A 19,896-nucleotide genomic window follows, 5' to 3' on the forward strand; every position below is an offset into this window, starting at 1 on the left:
TTTGTTGCAGGGTCTTTCAAACCTTTTACCAGGCCAGGCCTCTCAAGGATACGATGGCTAGTAAACAACAACAAGTATATGAATAAGTGGTTTGGACTGACTTGCTCCAGCTGTTTGGAATTCTGAGATTCTTCTAACCACACATTTCCCCTTCCTTCCTTCCTTCCTTCCTTCCTTCCTTCCTTCCTTCCTTCCTTCCTTCTCTCCCTCCTTCCAGGATGACAAAGAGTATGTGGGTTTTGCCACGCTCCCCAATCAAGTCCACCGGAAGTCTGTGAAGAAGGGCTTCGATTTCACTCTCATGGTTGCAGGTACCAGGGCACTTGAGGGGGGGCAGTTGTTCCCACTTCCCGCCTTCTCAATTACGCATGAATATTTCAAGGTAGATCCAGTGCAATGCACGACAATGAATTCTGATTAAAACAGCCTATCAAGTTTCTAGCTCTCTGCCAACTTATGTTGAAGCTGTACGTTTAGGAGCACTTCCAACGCACTTTTGGGTGGTTCACAGACCTTCTGGGGACTGCGTTCTGGCCAGTACCGGATCAGGATGGAAATTGCGGCTGGCAGAGGGTGGTGGCACATCAGAGGGCAAAGCTGCCACCCCAAGGTGGATGCCTTAACCTTTTCCCTCATAGTCATCCACACTAGTAACTCCCTTATGAGGAAATGGGCTTTTAAGGTGAGAGGAAAGGTGAGTAGAAGGAGACATGATGGAAGTATGTGGAATTAGGCATGGCATGAGAAAATAGGGTAGAGAAAGGTCGTCGTCCCCCATGACACTAGAACTTGTGGATATCCAATGTATTTAGCAGGCGTCGAAAAGAGTATGGCGAAGGCGCCTGCCTGATCTCAATAGGCAGGGAGTTCCAAAGTGTAGATTCTGCCACACCAAATGATCAGGTTTGTAAGAACAAATGAGGAACGAATATTATGTGGCACTTGTAACAGGGCCAGATCAAAGCAGTCAAGTGGGATAATGCGACCTCAAATGTAAACTGGTCCCAAGTTTTTAATATTAAATAGTACCACCTTAAGCATGGCCTGAGCTTGTTCTCTTTATTTAATAAGCTATCTTTGGTCTGCACTTTTCCTTTTCTTCCCAAAAGTCTGATTCTTAAGGATCCACCTTCCTGTTGACTGATCTTGCTTGTCCCCCCCCACTTTCTCTTCCCAGGAGAGGCCGGGCTTGGGAAGTCCACCCTGGTGAACAGCCTTTTCCTCACAGACTTGTACAAAGACCGCAAACTCTTAAATGCCGAAGGTAGGTCGGTCGGTGGGAGTTCTGGACCAGCCTTTGCCCCTGTTCTGACACAGCGGAATCGCTAAACTGGGGGAGCAGGTGGGGGTGTTGCTCTCAGGCCACACAGGGGGGATCTGGCTGGCTCCCAATGGAATACGAAAATGCCTTCTACCAAGTCAGGCTACTGGGTCTGTATTGTCTGCACTGACTGGCAGCAGCTGTCCAGGATTTCAGGCGGGGAATCTCTTCCAGACTTACCTGGAGGATGCCAGTGGGAGTGGAAGCTGGAACCTCCTACATGCCAAGCACATGCTCTGCCACTGAGCTATGGCTTTCCCCTTAAGACATAGCAACATATATCAAGCTAGACCATGGATCCACCTATCTCAGTATTGTTGACACTGACCAGCAGCAGCAGGGTGTCACGCAGGACGCACTCCCAGCCCTACTTGGGATGCAACCTGGGACCTTCTGGATGCAAAGCAAGTGCTGTAACTCTGAGCTGCAGGCCTTTCTGGGCTCAGCAGACCCCTGCAAGGCAGTTCTCATGGGGGTCACGCCAGCCAGCGACTGCTATCTGTAACAGCTAAAGAAACCCTCCATGTTTAGGAATAGTCTACCTCCAATACTTAGATGCTGGTGATGAAGCAGTGAGGAGGATGGGACAGCCACTGCTTCTTATACCCAGAACGTTGACCTGGTTGGACGCATCCTGCCCTGATTTGTTGGTTCTGTTCTTGGCAGAGAGGGATTCTCAGGGTTTGAGGGTGAGGTATCTTCTCCTACTCCCTCTGGGCCCCCTGCTCCTCCTCAAACCCTCCATGTTCTGAACTCCTTCCTTCCATCTTCCCCACGGCCAGAACGGATCCTCCAGACGGTGGAGATCACCAAGCATGTGGTGGACATTGAGGAGAAGGGCGTCAAACTGCGCCTGACCATCGTGGACACGCCAGGCTTTGGAGATGCCTTGAACAACACAGAGTGGTACGGCCACCTCCCAGGGGGTTGGGGGGCAGCAGAGAAGCAGAGAGGAATTAGCCCTGGCAGCTTCTCAGCAGAGCTGCTTGGAGGGAATCCCATTAAGCCATTGACCTTTGGGTGGGGGCCAAGGAGGGATAAAAATAATATGTGGAAGACAAAGTCTAACTGGCTGTGAGGCAGGTAAATCCCATGAGAGCAGGATCCAGGCGAGAGCTGCAGTGCTTTGATCTGCCAGTGAAACGGGTTCATTTGGGGATATTATCATCATCATCATCATCATCATCATTATTATTATTACAGTTGTACCTTGGATCCCGAATGCCTTGGTACTCGGATGTTTTGTCTCCTGAACGCCGCAAACCCGGAAGTGAGTGTTCTGGTTTGCGAATGTTCTTTGGAACCCGAATGTCCGACGGGGCTTCCGCAGCTTCTGATTGGCTGCAGGAGCTTCCTGCAGCCAATTAGAAGCCACACTTTGGTTTCCGAACATTTTGGAAGTCGAGCGGACTTCTGGAATGGATTCTGTTCGACTTCCAAGGTACGATTGTATTATTATTATTATTATTATTATTATTATTATTATTATTATTATTATTATTATTATTAGCTTACTATCTAACTATTGAATTTGTATACTGCCCTATACCCACAAGTCTCAGGGTGGTTACAACATAAAATCACAATATAAAAACACAAAATACATCAATTTTTTTTTAAAAAAACACCCAAATAAAGTCCCCTCCCCAACACATTTTAAAAGGGCTTTGGATGTCACATTTTTCTCTGGGGCCTAAACGTGTATAATGAAGGCACCAGGTGAACCTCCCTGGGGAGAGCATCCCACGAACAGGGAGCCACTGCAGAGAAGGCCTGTTCTCGTGTTGCCTCCCTCCAAACCTCTCGTGGAGGAGGCACATGAAGAAGGGCCTCAGAAGATGATCTCAGGGTTTGGGTAGGTTCATCTGGAAAGAGGCGATCCTTGAGGTATTGCAGTCCTGAGCTGTTTAAGGCTTTATAGGTCAAAACCAGCAGTTTGAACTGGGCCTGGAGCTAATTGGTAGACAGTGCAGTTGGACCAGGATCAGTGTAATATGTTCAAATTCTGCACTAGCTGAAGTTTATGAACCATCTTCACAGACAGCCCTGTGAAATTCGGAAATAGCGTCTGGGCGGAAATCACAGAAAATTTGGACTCATGGCAACCCTTGTCGGAAGTGTAGATTTTGGCGATCTTCCTAAAAAATGGCTCAGGATAGGAAACTACAGAAGCCAAGGGAGCCAGCATAGTGTACTGGTTAGAGTGTCGGAATTGGACCTGGGAGACCAGGGTTCAAATCCCCACGTGGCCTTGAAGCTCACTTGGTGACCTTGAAGGCCCAGCCCCTGCCTCTCAACCTAACCAACCTCATAGGGTTGTTGTGGGGATTAAATGAGGAGCGAGAGAGAGTAATGTAGCCCAGCTTGAGCTCATTGGAAAGAAAAAGGTGGAATATAAATCTAAATTATGAATGTAAATATAAAATAAGAAATACAAAGCTTTCTTTTTTCACCAGGTCTTTGGCTTTCATTTATCTAAGACCTTTTCGTTCAGGCAAAATGTTTTAATCTAATTTTTCAGAGCACAGATTTTTTTTAAATGTTGCTTTTAATGTCTGCTTGTGTTGGTTTGTTTAAAATAGTTGTAAGCTGCTTTGAGTTGCTATGGTAAAAACAGACAAAAATATGATTATAATAACAGTAGAGAAGCAAGCAAGCAAGCAAACAAACAAACAAACAAACAAATAAATACAGAAGCCATAGCAGATGATTTGCCTAGATTCTGATTAGGTATGGGGCTGGGGAACTCAGGATATTTACTCACACCTTTTGTGGGCGCTATGGGAAACGCTGGTGGGCACGCTAGCGCCCGTGGGCACCACATCGGGGACTCTTTGCACTCTAAAGCCTGCCTAATTCCCTCTGCAGCTGGAAGCCTGTGGCTGACTACGTAGACCAGCAGTTTGAACAGTACTTCAGGGACGAGAGCGGCCTGAACCGGAAGAACATCCTGGACAACCGTGTCCATTGCTGCCTCTACTTCATCTCGCCCTTTGGCCACGGGTACGAACTGAGTCTGGCCTGCCTGGGCTCTGGGAGGGGCATGGGATGATTGCAGAACTTGACTAAAAATTGGGCAGATGAGATGCTGAAACTGACGGATCTGTCCCAAATTGTTGCAAAACGTCCAAGCCATGCAGGGTTGGACTAGATGAACCTTGGGGTCCCTTCCAGCTTCACAATTCTACGATTCAATGAAATAATTTGAATAGAAAGACAAAACTTGGTGATGTTGCAAAACAATCAGCTAAGACCTCAGTGTGCATCTTGGACCACATCACCTGGGCTCATTATGCAGCAAAGGAAATACAATTTTGAAGTTTTCCTTACTTTGTTTTGAAAATTTTATAAATCACTTAATAAAAAAACTAAACAGAAACTAAGCCTAGGGCCACAGGAAGTTGCTTTATACTGAGTCTGACCATTGGCTTGTCTTGCTCAGTGCTGTCTACACTAACTGGCAGCAGCTCTCCAGGTTTATCAGGCAGGGATCTGTCTCCCAAGCTCTACCACTGAGCTGCAGACCTTCCCCTAAAAACAAAGATTCTAGTCCTTATGGTTGAGAATAGAGAGCTGGATTAATTAGGAAACTGCCTTATGCTAGTCAGACCATTGGCTCCTCTTGTTTAGTTTTGTCTACACTGACTGGCAGCAGCTCTCCAGGGATTCAGGCAGGAGTGTCTCCAAACCCTACCTGGAGTTGCCATTGGGGAATGAATCTGGGATGTTCTGCATGTTGCTCTGCCACTGAGTCTTCCCCAAACTGTTATGTACTGAAGTTCTCACCCTGGGCCAGCAGGGGGATACTGTAGATAGTTATGCAAATGAAGGATCGAAAGTGATGTTCAGTGATTGGCTAGTTACAGAAAATGGTTACTGTTGCATTCTAGTGGAGCTCTATATAAGCAGGCTGACTGAGCTCCTCAGTTCAGTTCTGTTCCAGCTTACAAATAAAGAGCTGCTTTGGAAGAATCGCTGTGTCGTCTGATATGTTCGCCCACAACTTAACACTGGCGACGAAGGTGGGATCGATAGACATCAGAGCACAGCCAGATGCGGCCATCCTCTGAACTGAGCTGAATCAACTTAACACAAACAGTGTGTGTGTGTGTGCGCGCGCTGTACATTTGAGACTTGCCTTGTCTCTCCTTGGCAGGCTGCGGCCTCTGGATGTCGAGTTCATGAAGGCTCTCCACCAGCGAGTCAACATCGTTCCCGTTCTAGCCAAAGCAGACACTCTCATGCCTTCTGAGGTCGAGCGAATGAAGAACAAGGTGAGGAATTGGGAGTGGGGAGGGGAGATGAGGACCTTCCTTTTTTTTAATAATAATTTTTATTGAGTTTACATTTTACCATAATCACATTCCATTACATAATCTCATAACCAAAAAACAATGCTCAAACTGAGCTTTGACTTCCCCCCATCCCACTCTCTGGCTTTCATAAATAATCACTTACATCTTAGCATTTCTGTAACCACTTATTTACCTTCTTTCTTTCTTAATAAAATTTACCTCATTAAATGTAAACCAGGTCCCAATATTAACATTACAAAATATTTCAACTCAAACCTACAAACGTTTTCAAATGTTTACAGTTTTCTTTTGTATATTGTATAAATTTACTCCAGTCCTTTTCAAACAGTTCGCAGCACTGATTTCGGATCTTCCCCGTTAGCTTTGCCAATTCTGCATATTCCATCATCTTAGTCTGCCATTCTTCCATTGTTGGAAGTTCCTGCTGCTTCCATTTCTGAGCCAAAAGTATCCTTGCTGCCGTTGTAGCATGCATAAATAAATGTGCATCTTTTTAAGGAATTTTGTCTCCAATTATACGTAACAAAAACGCCTCTGGTTTTTTGTTAAAAGTATATTTAAAAACCTTTTCCTGGTGGCCCTGCCTACTTTCCCGGGCGGTGGGAAGTTCAGGAGAAGCGCCTTTGTCCCAGGATATCTGCTGTGACCTGAGATCCTCTCACAGTGGCGTAGCGTGGGTTGTCAGCACCCGGGGCAAAGCAAGTAATTTGCGCCCCCTAACCCGTGGATTTGCGCCCCCTAACCCTAACCCCCAGATGTTGTGCCCGGTGCCGCCGGCCCCCCCTGCACCCCCCACGCTACGCCACTGTCCTCTCATGCCAGCCAGAGGAGCATCTGGAGAGCCTCGTGGCTACTATCGGGCCAAAGGGAGTCCGTCAGCTCCAGCAACCTGTTCTCACAGTGGCCAACCAGATGCTGTGGGTACTAGATTACCCTTTGGGTTCCTTCCAACTCTACGGTTCTAGGATTCTAGGAATTTGTTTACCCCATGCACACCCACTCAGTTGGTGGAACAGATGCCATGTAATACTCGTTCTGCATTTGTTAGAACCCGGATTTAGTTGTATGGCACCTACACTTTGGAACTCCCTTCCTCTTGATATCAGGCAAAGCGCCTTCACTGCCCTCTTTTCGGCACCTGCTAAAAACATTTTAGTTTAGACAAGCCTACCAAAACGTTTAGAAAGCTGAAGCGAGTTTTAATCTGCTTTTAGAGTCTATGGTTATTTTAACTTTTCGAATGTCTTAGATGGTTGTTGCTAGTTTTTCTTATTGGCAATTTAATTTTTTTTTTTTTTGTAAAGGGCTTTGAGGTTTGTTTGCTCTTTACAATCGAGCTGCGTATAAATTTTAAGTTCCTCTTCTTCAGATCCGAGATGAAATTGATCAGTTTGGAATCCGCATCTACCAGTTTCCTGAATGTGATTCGGATGAAGATGAGGATTTCAAGCTTCAGGATCAAGCCCTCAAGGTGAGGGGGAAGATATATTTTGTGAAAAAATATGTGTTGAAATGTCTGTTTAAATACATTATACAGTGGTACCTCTGGTTAAGAACTTAATTCGGTCTGGAGGTCTGTTCTTAACCTGAAACTGTTCTTAACCTGAAGCACCATTTTAGCTAATGGGGCCCCCTGCTGCCGCCGCGCTGCTGCTGCAAGATTTCTGTTCTTATCCTGAAGCAAAGTTCTTAACCTGAGGTAATATTTCTGGGTTAGTGGAGTCTGTAACCTGAAGCGTATATAACCTGATGTACCACTGTACGTGTGTGTGTGAAAATGTAAGAACATTGAAATTCAGCTTTATATGGTGTTAAACCACTGGCCCATCTAGCTCAGTATTCTTTGCACAGACTGGCAGCAGCTACTCCAGGGTTTCAGGTTTCAGCCTTACCTGTGGATGCCGCTGGGGATTGAACCTGAGACCTTCTGCACGCCAAGCAGGTGCTCTGCCACTGAGCTACACCCCATGATAACTTAACATTCCGTTAAGATGGAAATGGAGAACCAGGGGTGGTGTAGCGGTTAGAGTGTTGGACTAGGACCTGAGAGAGCAGGGTTCGAATCCCACTCAGCCCTGAAGTTCACTTTGGGCCAGTCACTGCCTCTCAGATTAACCAACCTCACAGGGTTGTTGTGTAGATTAAATGAGGAGGTGCAGGAGACTCATATATGCCACCTTGAACTCCTTAAAAGTGGAATATAAATATATATATTTTTAAACATGGATGGAGCAGATTTACAAACGAATGCTTTTCAAAGTGACCCAGGCCAGAAACCTCCTGAGCCATCCCTTCCCTGTTTCTGTGCTCCTAATATTTTGCAAACAGTCACTTGTGTTCTTTGCAATGCCACGAGGCCCCTGACTGCCCCTGTTCTCTTCCAGGAGAGCATCCCTTTCGCCGTCATTGGGAGTAACACGGTGGTGGAGACGAAAGGCCGGCGGATCCGTGGGAGGCTGTATCCGTGGGGCATCGTGGAAGGTAACCAACACAGCCTTTCCTAGATTGTGCTGGTTCTGCTGTGCCTGCAAGGAAAGCCACTCATCTTGAATTTGGAGGCAAGAGGTAGCATGGCATAGTGGTTAGAGTGTCGGTCTAGGACCTGGGAGACCAAATCCCCACCACTCAGCCATGAATCTCACTAGGCAACCTTGAGCTCAGCCACTGCCTCTCAGTCTAATCTACCTCTCAGAGTTGTAGGGAGAAAATGGGGGGAAAGAAAAGTATGTCCATCACCTTGAGCTCCTTGCAGGAAAAGGTGAGACATAAATGCAATCAATCAATCAATCAATCAAACAAACAAACAAACAAACAAACATTTGACTTTCCATGATGCCTAAACTAGGCCAGAGCTTGGTCTCAAGAGAGGCAGTGTGATGTATTGATTAGAGTGTTTGGACTAGGACCTGGGAGAGACCAGGGTTCAAATCCCCACTTGACCATGGAGCTCACTGGGTGACCTAGGGCCAGTCACTTACTCTCAGTCTAACCTACCTCACAGGGTTGAGGTGAGGATAAAATGTGAAGGAGGTGAACCATGTTTGCCACCTTGAGCTTCTTCATTGGAGGCCTTTATTCATGTGCCTCCTCTATAACAGTTCCAGAGGGTGGCAACACGAGAACAGGCCTTTTTCTCTGGTGGCTCCCCACTCATGGAATGTTCTCCCCTGGGAGGCTGGCCTTCATAACATATCTTTAGGCACCAGGCAAAAACATTCCTCTCATCCCTTTGTTTAGTTAGCCTGTTAAACTCTTGGTGGGCGGTTATTGTTATAGTTTGTTATTATGGTGTGCATTTTTGTGTTTTTATTGTAAATGGCCCTGTGATCTTCGGATGAAGGGCAGCATAGAAATTTTGGTAGCAGTAATTGTAGTAACAACAACAACATCAGCAGCAGCAGCAACAAATTGCTTAGCGGGCCCATGCAGGAAGCAGAGCAAAGCCAGCCCAAAACTGATCAGGGACTGAATTTATGACCAGTTACAGGGGCTTGAAATAATTAATTTTGGCAGTGGGGTGTCTTACCTTTGCAAGCAGTGGGGTAGAAGTCCCAGAAAGATTTTGTCCTCTCCCCCTCCTTCCTGAGTGCTGAACTACAGGTGTTCAGAGGAATGCACGGCTTGTGTGCAGAGAAAGGAATAGCCTCAAACCATCTCCTTGCATCTCTCTGGTAACATGCAGAGGAAAAAGGCATGTGACCTGATGTGTCCCCCCCCCCTCTAACTGTCCCTCCTCCCCAAGTATCGGCCAATAAAGAAGAGTGGCAATGGTGGGTTGGGGGGGGGCTTTAAATGATATACATCACACCATGTCCTTTTATAATGCCTGCTCCGGCCCTGAACAATTGGATCTGGAAGCTGGAATACAGTGGTACCTTGGGTTAAGTACTTAATTCGTTCAGGAGGTCTGTTCTTAACCTGAAACTGTTCTTAACCTGAAGCACCACTTTAGCTAATGGGGCCTCCCGCTGCTGCCGCGCTGCCAGTGCATGATTTCTGTTCTCATCCTGAAGCAAAGTTCTTCACCTGAGGTACTATTTCTGGGTTAGCGGAGTCTGTAACCTGAAGCGTATGTAACCTGAAGCATATGTAACCCGAGGTACCACTGTATGCTTCAGGTTACAGACTCCGCTAACCCAGAAATAGTGCTTCAGGTTAAGAACTTTGCTTCAGGATGAGAACAGAAATTGTGCTCCGGCTGCGCGGCGGCAGCAGCAGGAGGCCCCATTAGCTAAAGTGGTGCTTCAGGTTAAGAACAGTTTCAGGTTAAGTATGGACCTCCGGAACGAATTAAGTACTTAACCCGAGGTACCACTGTATAAGAAAAGCCCTCCTGGGTCCAGACCCTGTTCTCACAGTGGCTGACCAGATGCCTTTGTGAGAAACCCGCAAGCAGGTTTCAAACACAAGAGCCCTCTCCACTCTTGCGGCTTCCAGGAAATGCTATTCAGGAGCATCATGGCTAGTAGCCACACAATAACCAGACTTCTCTATCCCCCATGAATTTGTACAATCCCACCCCCCAACAACACACTTTTAAAGGCGTCTTCATTTGCACCATTACCCTCTCATGTGGTGGGGAGTTCCGCCTGCTAATGCTGCCTTCTCCCGCACAGTGGAGAACCCTCTGCACTGCGACTTTGTCAAGCTGCGGACCATGCTGGTGAGGACCCACATGCAGGACCTGAAGGACGTGACGCGGGAGACCCACTACGAGAACTACCGGGCGCAGTGCATCCAGAGCATGACCAGGATGGTGGTCAAAGAGCGGAATCGCAAGTAAGCCGTTAGCCTGTGTGCGCTTGCATGTGTTATCTGGGGCTGGCGCGATCAGGGAGTGGGGGGGGGATATGCCCCCGCTCTGGGACAGAGTGCGACTCCCCCTCCCCGATTTCAATAACATACTCTTGCCCCCTCCACCCTAATAACAGGCTTCAGGCGGAGAGATGGAGAGCGCCCCCAGCTGGGGCGAGGGTGTAAGACAGAGAGAGAGAAGGATTCTGCAGGAAGGTTAGCGCTGCCTACGATTCCAAGATCATTATCTCTTCTTTTTTTATTAAAAAACCCCAGAAAACACTATTGTTTTAGCCCCCGCCCCCCCAAAGCAGGACTTGAGTTTATTAAAATCACAACAGGCCACCATTTTGCAACTTAAATAAATTATTCACAATTGAAATCCATTGGTTTATTTGGAGCATTATTTTTTTTTAAGAAACTGCCTGCCCCCCACCCCTTTACTCTTAAAGGGTTACAAAAACAACAACAAACAAACCCAACAACTTGGGACCAGTTTACTTGCAGGATCACCTTACCCCTTATACACCCACTTGACTACTTAAAAACATAAAGGGTAAAGGGACCCCTGACCATTAGGTCCAGTTGTGGCCGACTCTGGGGTTACAGCGCTCATCTCACTTTACTGGCCAAGGGAGCCGATGTACAGCTTCCGGGTCATGTGGTCGGCATGACTAAGCTGCTTCTGGTGAACCAGAGCAGCGCACGGAAACACTGTTTACCTTCCCGCCGGAGCGGTACCTATTTATCTACTTGCACTTTGACGTGCTTTCGAACTGCTAGGTTGGCAGGAACAGGGACCGAGCAATGGGAGCTCACCCCGTCGGGGGGATTTGAACCGCCAACCTTCTGATTGGCAAGTCCTATATGCTCCGTGGTTTAACCCACAGCGCCACTTAGTTTTGCGGAAATAGCATATAATAACTGTTCCGCACTTTGGAACTCCCTGCCTCTTGACTTAGGCTGTACTCTTTGACTTTTGATGTACTCTTTCTGGTGGCCTGCTAAAAACATTTCCGTTTAGGCAAGCCTACCCAGGCACGCAGAACATTGATGTGTGCTTTATTCTGGTTTTCAGCTTATTGTTGATTTTAATTATTTTTCAATAGCTCTTTTTAACCGCTGATGTTTTTATTGTTTTAATTCTTTCCGTAAACCGGGTGTGATGTCTTGCTTTGTTTTGCAATCAAGGGATGTATAAATCTTATGAACTAACTAGATAAGAGATCAACCACAATAACAGGCTCTGTCCTCAGGCTGAGTACCCTAAAAATGATCAAGGGTAGAGAGGTCTCCCTCCGTAAGAAGGAGGGATCAGTAACCATTCCACTAGGGCAGCCCCTGCTAAGCTGTTTCCCTCCAGATGTTTTTTTTATGGGAGTTTCCAGCAGCTGGTATTCAGAAGCATCACTGAAGGCAGAGCACAGTCATTGTGACTAGTAGCCTTCAGTAGATCTTTTCTCCTCCATTCATTTGTCTAACCCTCTCTTAAAGCCATCATGGTTGGTGGCCATCACTGCCTCCTGTGGGAGGGAGTTCCACAGGCTATGTGCTGCGTGAGTTTTAGTCCAGAACATCTAGGTGGTTCCAGGTTGGAGGTGGTCATCCCAGGGACTCCCCAGCATGAGTTTGCTTTGGTTAATTCCAACCGGTAGATTGAATTCCAGCTCCCCCTAGTGGCTTTCTCTGCCTCTTTGGTCTGTAGCTTGTCGGTCTCTGAAGCTCATATGCCCACCCTCTCCTTCCATCCTAGAAGCATGTACGGCCCACCTACCCAAGTCCTCCCTCAGCCCCTTAATGCCTTCTTTTCCACATCCCTCTTCCTCTCAGATCTTGCCCCATCCTTTCGTGATTCCCTGATCTCCACGCTTCTTAACCCACAACCCTTTTCCTTCCCTCGGGCTGCTAGCTTCTTACCCCGTTCTGGATCTCCTCTGCTCTTAGCCGCCTTCCTCTTCTGCCTCCTTCCAGCCAACCATGCTCTGCTTGCATTCAGTCCCCGTCTAAACTGACCTCTCGCTTTCTCAACGAGAGTTGCAGTTTGCCAACATTCCGTGACTGCCCTTTTGCTCCCTGGAGTTGGAATTCCTGTCACTCGGCCAAAGGACAGGAGAACACACACACCACAGAGAGAGGTGTACCTAGGGGTTGGGGAAGCCAGACCCCACCAGGGACGTAGACCAAACAAGTGGGGGGGGGGCAAAAATCACCTACCAGACTAGGGAGTGTGTGGCGTGTGTGGCCACACACCTGTCGTTGTTACAGCGAGATCTTATTCAGGAGAAGCCTCCTGTCCGTCTTGCACTGTGGCACGAAGGCATGCAGTTTTTTCCTCCCTTCTGCCCTGCTCTCACTCTGGACGCTTTGACTACTAGGGTTGTGTAAAATGTAGTACAGTGGTACCTCAGTTCTCAAATGTAATCCGTTCCGTTCGACTTCTGATACGTTGGAAAAAGGTAAAGGTAAAGGTACCCCTGCCCGTACGGGCCAGTCTTGACAGACTCTGGGGTTGTGCGCCCATCTCACTTAAGAGGCCAGGGGCCAGCGCTGTCCGGAGACACTTCCGGGTCACATGGCCAGTGTGACATCGCTGCTCTGGCGAGCCAGAGCTGCACACGGAAACGCCGAAACGTTGGAAAACCGAGGCGCAAAGGGCTGGCTGCAAGTTCAATTGGAAAAATCGAAAAACACTCAGCATAAGCCATTCGACTTCCGAGGCACGTTCGAAAATGAAAGCAATTACTTCCAGCTTTTTGGCGTTCGAAAACCGAAATGTTTGGCTTCCGAGACGCTCGAAAACTGAGGCACCACTGTAATTTCTAATGTGGCAATTGCAGTAAAGTGGTATTTTTTTCCCTATGGGGGTTGCTGATACAACTCCTTGCCAAGGACAAGTACGCATCACACCCAAACTATAAGCTCTGCCTACACAACCCATGGGTTGGCCTTTCAGTTGTCTGGGGTATTATTCTGCACTCCCCTCCCTCTGTCGGCATCTTCAGCCATGAGCCCTGCACAAAAGATCAAGGGGCAAGACCAACATAATGGGAAACATAGAATTGTAGAGTCGGAAGGGACCCCAAGGGTCATCTAGCCCAACCCCCTGCAATGTCTCAGCCTCCTTCTGCCTTGGTTTCCCTGGTGGTGAATCTAAGCCTAGTGTTTCAATTCCCTTGTTCTGCTTGCCGCCATCTTTTTGGGGGAACCAAGGAGGGACTCCTCATCTTTGAGACTCTGCTGCAGCGACTGTTCTATGGAGTGAGCGACCGAGGTCCCCTTTCCCGGCCGAAGATCCGCGCGGTGTTTCCCACCCGCCCCCCACCCTGGGGCTGCGCCACCAACTTCCTCCTCCTCTCTCTCTCTCTCTCTCTCTCTCTCTCTCTCTCTCTCTCTCTCTCTCTCTCTCTCTCTTTCTCTCTCTCCTGGAGACCTGTGTTTTGTCTGGCATCCGTACATTTTTACATAAATTATTTTCTTTCTAACCCATCCTTGTCTCGGACCCTTGCCTTGTGTCTGTGGGAAAGCAAAATGTGGGTTTTTTTGGGGGGGAGTGCACCCCCCATTTGGCACGACACTATTGACCCCAAAGGGCCATGCGGCCTTGTGCCCCACACCTGGCAAAGGGGTGATGTTGTTGTGAGCATAAATAGCCATGCCTGCAGCTGGGGAGGGGGGATTGAAGGAGGGGTTGTTCCTTAACAGGAGAGAAAACAAAAATATAGGATGTGGTTTGAGGTCAGCTCTGTTGAAGTGGACGGGAGCTTCACAAGCAAAGGAGAATTTGGCTGTAAAGACATCAAAGGAAGTCACTGCTGTTGGATGAGCCCAGCTTTTCCTCTGGCCCTGCCCACTTTCTGCCTCTGGCCCCACCCACCTCTGCCCCAGAAGGTTGCCAGTGCAGGCTGTCAATCATGTGATGTCACAATGATGTCAAGTCAGAGCCGACTCACCTTTTAGGCAGGGTGAAGCCTCTGTCTCAGGCAGCAGAAGCCCTCAGGCGGCATGCCCTGCCTGCTCCCCCCCCCCCCCCCCGACGACAGAGAAGCAATATCGCCAATTTGGGAGCAAGATGGTGTCCATTTGGTTGAGATCTTGCCCGAAATCAGCGCAATCTTGCCCAAAATCAGCGCTGGAAGTGGTGATGCTTCTCCACCAGTGGTGAATGTGGCGGGCCCCTTCGTCAGGCGATGATTGCAGGGACTTCAAAGCACCTTCCAGGGCTTGGAAAGCGCTTTGAAGGCCCGCTAATTGGCTGAGGCTGGATGCCATGGAATTGTAGGGTTGGAAGGGACACCACTCGCCCCCGGAGTCACCTAGCATAACCCTCTGCAATGCAGGAGTCACAGCTAAAGAATCCCTGACAGATGGCCATCCAAACTCTGCTGAAAAGTCATCACGTGACAGCCCTTTAAATGTAGGGCATGGCTTGTGGGCAACGGCCTCGTGGGCCAAACAGGGACCCTTGTTAGGCCCAATTTGGCTCATGGGTTGGAGGTTTCCCACCCCTGAAGTAGATTCTCACCTAGCAAGGGTTGGCGAAGGAGATTCTTGAGTGTCATATTGCCATCACTGGACAACTGCAGAAGTCATAGCACAAGGATGGGGGGGGGGTGCGTGGGAAATGGGGAAGCCTGTGTCATGGATTTGCCCTCCACCTCACTAAGTCTGCTGTGTGGAGGAAGGGAGACATTGATACATTGCACAACCTGGCTTTTGACGAAGTGCATCAGAACAGGATCATAGAATTGTAGACTTGGAAGGGACCCCCAAGGGTCATCTAGCCCCACCCGCTGCAGTGCTGGAATTACAGCTAAATAATCTTTGGCAGATGGCTGCCCACGGCCCACTCCTCATTCCTCAAGGCCATGTGCCATGTTCTTTCACTCCACTTCAGTTACTCTCCAGGCTGCTCTCCAGATCATCGGAAAGTTTGGTTGGGGGGTCAGGAACTGCACTGAATTTGCAGATGGGCCTTGAAACGTTCAGAGGGTCTAGACGAGGCATAGGCAAACTCCAGCCCTCCAGATGTTTTGAGACTACAAGTCCCATCATCCCTGACCACTGGTCCTGTTAGCTAGGGATGATGGGAGTTGTAGTTCCAAAACATCTGGAGGACCGGAGTTTGCCTATGCCTGGTCCAGACTGTCACCAGATCCAGATGACTCTACGAAGCAGCATTGCATTTATTTATTTCAATTCTCGCATTTATGCCTCAAGGAGCTCATGGTAGTGTACATGGTTCTCCTCCTCATCATATGATCCACACAACAATCTTGAGAGGCAGTCTAGTCTGAGAGAAGACAGAGACTGGCCCAAGGTCACCCAGTGAACTTTCTGGCTGAGTAGGGATTTGAATCCTGGTCTCTCCCAGGTCCGAGTCTGAGTCCCTAACCACTGCACACACTGGCCCTCTTATAGCATCAGTATCCTTTATGGTGCTTGGGTAAGGTGCTCTGGGTCATCCCACATCTTCTGCTGCTACCCTAAGAACCCTTTAGGGCGGGGACAAAGCAGGATCGTGGTACTACATTCAGAGGCAAGAGGAAGGGGGCTGTGGATGGAACATAGACTCACAGAATGACAGAGTTGGAAGGGACACACCCCAAGGCTCATTGAAACCCGGGAAAGGCATCTCTCAGCAGGCTTGACACAGCACAGGGTTCCCACATGAACCGAGAACCAGCGCTTCTCCGAAGACCATTGTCCATGATGGTACCTTTGGGGATTTGCCCCGACTTTTTGATGCGTCTCCCCATCACAGGAGCTTGTGACTGGGGCTGGGGTAGAAAAGTTGGAGAGAAATTGGATGGGAGGGACACATATGCTTGGGAATGTCATGAGCCCCTGCTGACATTAAAAAAATTAAATTAATTAATGGTATATTTTCACAAGCGTATAGTGCACAATATAACCATCTGCCTGCATGCCGCATTAATCCCCCTCTTCCAAATCCACTAATCTGCCTTTGCAACAACATCTCTGCCCTTTGGCCACTTATCAAGCCATGGAAATATTATATAGAAAGCTTCTATTGAGACAGATGCACCCAGTATTGTCTACACTGACTCGCAGCAGCGTCTGCAGAGACTTTCAGAGAGGATGCCTCTCCCAGCCCTGCTTGGAGGAACCAATTTGGAGGCCTGAACCTGGGACCTACTGAATGCCAAGCCAGGTGTCGTCCTTTGCAGAAGACAGTCCTTTTTTTTTGACTTAGACTGCCCCACCAAAGAAAAAGCAGGATGGGGTCTCTGTAGCTGCACACCCACCATGAGCTCCTCATCAGCAGAACTTATCCTGCACTTCCATCTTTTGAAAGCCACCTAGCAGAACCTAAGAAGACCCACCTAGTCAAGCATCCTGTCTACACATTGGCCACAACAACTCTCCCCATGGCAGACTGCCTCTGCCAGGGGAAGGAGAATTGGTAGCCATGATTGATAGCTTTCTCCTCCTCCTCCTCCATGAATCTGCCTAGTCCTCTTCTAAAGCCATCCAAGCTGGTGGCCATTGCTACATCTTGTGGGAGTGAGTTCCACAGTTCAACTTGACCCACAGATGCTCAGCGACCTGGCTGGGTTTGCAGACGAGGATCCCTGACCATTGGTCATGCTGACTGGGGCTGATGGCAGACATGGATTGAGGGGAACGAAACCACTTGGGGGGGGAGGCACCAACACTATTATTTAGAATGGCGAGCACATGGCGAAGGGGTGCCGAATTTTGGCATTGCACAGGACCCCGCTGGAATTTGAGAGCCCCAAGGTCTGCTGCTGCTGTTGGAAATTGTAGCCCAGCCAGATCTGGGTGGGGGGAAACCTGTTGTATCTCTAGATGCTCCTTAAGAACACCCCTTGTTGGAGCAGACCGACAGAGGAGGAAAGTCCTTCTTTGCAAGAGCCCCAAGACTCTGGAGTGAGTTCCCAGAGGAGGTTCAACACTCTGGTTCGCTGTGGAGGCTCAGAAAGTCCTACTTATTTAGGTAAGCTTTGCGGGGTGAAGAGCGATTTGAGAGCAACACTTTCCCAAAGAGCCTGACGCTGGGCTTCCCCCTCCCCTCCTTAAAAGTATTACTCTTCATTTTAATTGTTGGATGACTTTGTGACAGCCTTGTAGGATAGCAGTTAAGTGAGTAAATTTAAGGACCTCAGTGCGGGGTGGAGAAGAGCCAGTTGTTTAGGCATCTCTGAACAGCTGTGTCTTGCAGAGTCTGGGTGGTGGTGGTGGTGGGTGCAAACACGTCTCTCCTGCTTTTGGCCTTGATGGCTTCTTTCTCTCTCTCTCTCTTTAAAATAAATAAATAGCAAACTGACAAGAGAAAGTGGGACAGATTTCCCCATTCCGGCCATCCCCTCAACACCAGATGTGGAGACGGAGAAGCTGATCCGGGAGAAGGACGACGAGGTGAGTGGCATGGTGGTTACCTGCAGGTCAGATGAGAGCATAGCTGTCAACGTTTCCCTTTTTTAAAAGGGAAATTCCCTTATTCCGAATAGGATTCCTCGCAAGAAAAGGGAAAAGTTGACAGCTATGGATGAGCGCGAAAGAGATGGGAGCCCAGTAGGGCTGGGAAGTGCCCTAAACAGACCAAGAACTCGTGGCTGCAGGAGGCAGTGGGGGCCACCAACTTTGAGGATCACACAAATAGATGGAGAGGGCTGCCCCCAGTCGGAAGCAGCAGCAATGCCTCTGAATAGCAGTTGGTGGAGACCACAGGAGGGGAGAGAGCTCTTGCACTCAAGTCCTCCTTGAGGGTTTCCCTTTGGCCCCTGTGGATCCCGCCTGTTAGCCTGCAGGGCCCCATCACTTAGTGGTAGCTCTTTCAACTGAGCTCATTCTTTTGGGATGCTGGACACTTAAGCGGCCACCTAAAGTCACAAACTTGTCTGGCTAGTTCAGCAGCCTCCTGCCTTAGATTGCAAGCCTCACTGGGTATGGGACCCCAATAATTGGAAGGGTCTCAGGGCATCATCCAGACTGAACCTGCCAAACCCTCGGCAGTATGAGTGATTCCAGATTTAACCGCTCTGAGATTTCCTCAATTCAGAACAGCCTATATATGAATTTGCTAACCACCAAAATAAATTGCCATGTCTTCCTCTAAATCCCAAGGTGGAGTTTTTTCCTTGTGGCTTATCCACGCCAGAGGGAACAGAGCCACAATTTAAAAGACCCAGGCCCAGTATCAAGGGGGGGTGCATAATGTTTGTGCCTTGCAACCCAGGTCTGATTCCCTCCCCCCTTTTCAGTTACGCCGAATGCAGGACATGTTGCAGAAAATCCAGCGGCAGATGGAAGATGCCCACTAGCCCCCGACCCCTCAGATCCTGCAAAAACACCTTTGCTCCTCGCGCCCCCCAGAGACACAAAATGTTTACATCTCAGCTGCTCCATCTGCCCTTCCCCAGCGCTTGGCCCTGACGATGCACCTTGCACCTTAAGCTAACGGTCATCTGATGCAATGATCATCGCCTTATAACCGACACTCCGCCCTGCTTCTAGATCGGATTTCCTAAGGAACGAGGAGCTCACCCGGGCGCCAAAGATTCTGCCTGCGACTCTCCAGCATGTGAGAATGTTCTGCCTCTTGCTCTCCTGCCTGACCTGAACCCTTTGGCAGCCGTCGTGATAATGATTCGGGTGCAATTCACGTGCAATTCAAATACCTCCTTTTCCAGCCGCAGAAGGATTCAGCAAACACAGATTTTTTGCTCCTTGATGATGGCAATGTGTGTCTTCGGATCATTTGCCCAGCAAATCCCACCATGGCAACCTTAGCTTTTGCCTCTGACTAGGTACCAGATTTTTTTCTTTTTAATATGAGTCATTTCTCTGATCAAACACACCCTCTGCCCTCTCTGTGGCTGAAAACATGTGACAGGACACTTTATAGGTGAAATTACAAATTCGAAACCCAGATGCATTATCAAACTGCCCGTTTGAGAGATCAAATTTTATTTATTTCATAAAATTTATACACCGCTTGATTGTAAAAAAACCCCCCAATCACCCTCAAAGCGATTTACCAAAAAGATAGAACAATGAAATTATCAATAAGAAGTGACATTGATAATTTAAGACTTTAGGAAAGTTAAAGTGACAGTAGATGTTGCTGTGATAAAAGTTGGGAGTTTTTAAAAGGGCAGAACGGATATTATGTGGCACCTGGAACAGTGCCAGTTCTGCTGATTGAAGCAGTCAAGTGGGCATAAAGGGGTAAGGCGATCTCATGGGGTTGTTTTAAAAATTTACTTTTTTTTTTGCTCTTAATATTTTTTTAGTTAATCTGAAAGACTATGGGTGTCAACTGGTGCAAGGTGTCCAATTAAAATTAATGGGAGTTCAGTATCTTTTTGCACCCAAGAAATCCTTGGTGGCTTTGTTCCTATGAATACGAAATACATTTATTTTATATCCGGGGTTTTTTTTGGGGGGGGGCAAAAAACCCAGCAACCCTCCCAGCCCCCA

The 19,896-nt window shown here is 48.3% G+C and overlaps 1 protein-coding gene across 2 annotated transcripts in view; it reads left to right on the top strand.

The window, feature by feature from the left end:
• The window catches only part of LOC309357422 (septin-4-like), a 56,522-nt gene extending 36,993 nt beyond the window's left edge, over positions 1 to 19,529 (top strand). The window contains exons 3-12 of one of the 2 annotated variants that reach the window (XM_081889563.1): positions 218 to 311; positions 1,178 to 1,264; positions 2,104 to 2,227; positions 4,190 to 4,324; positions 5,478 to 5,595; positions 7,007 to 7,108; positions 8,022 to 8,118; positions 10,254 to 10,416; positions 17,733 to 17,832; positions 18,678 to 19,529. In XM_081889563.1, coding sequence (XP_081745689.1) covers positions 218 to 311; positions 1,178 to 1,264; positions 2,104 to 2,227; positions 4,190 to 4,324; positions 5,478 to 5,595; positions 7,007 to 7,108; positions 8,022 to 8,118; positions 10,254 to 10,416; positions 17,733 to 17,832; positions 18,678 to 18,737 — 1,080 coding nt within the window. In that variant the 3' untranslated portion in view covers positions 18,738 to 19,529. Of the gene's footprint in view, positions 1 to 217; positions 312 to 1,177; positions 1,265 to 2,103; positions 2,228 to 4,189; positions 4,325 to 5,477; positions 5,596 to 7,006; positions 7,109 to 8,021; positions 8,119 to 10,253; positions 10,417 to 10,568; positions 10,818 to 17,732; positions 17,833 to 18,677 lie in introns of those variants that run through there. The other variant, XM_081889564.1, reaches the window with a different exon arrangement.
• Positions 19,530 to 19,896: the final 367 nt, after the last annotated feature.

The sequence above is a fragment of the Podarcis melisellensis genome (genome assembly GCF_964234715.1).
Source record: "Podarcis melisellensis genome assembly, chromosome: 15".
NCBI classification, from domain to species: domain Eukaryota; kingdom Metazoa; phylum Chordata; class Lepidosauria; order Squamata; family Lacertidae; genus Podarcis; species Podarcis melisellensis.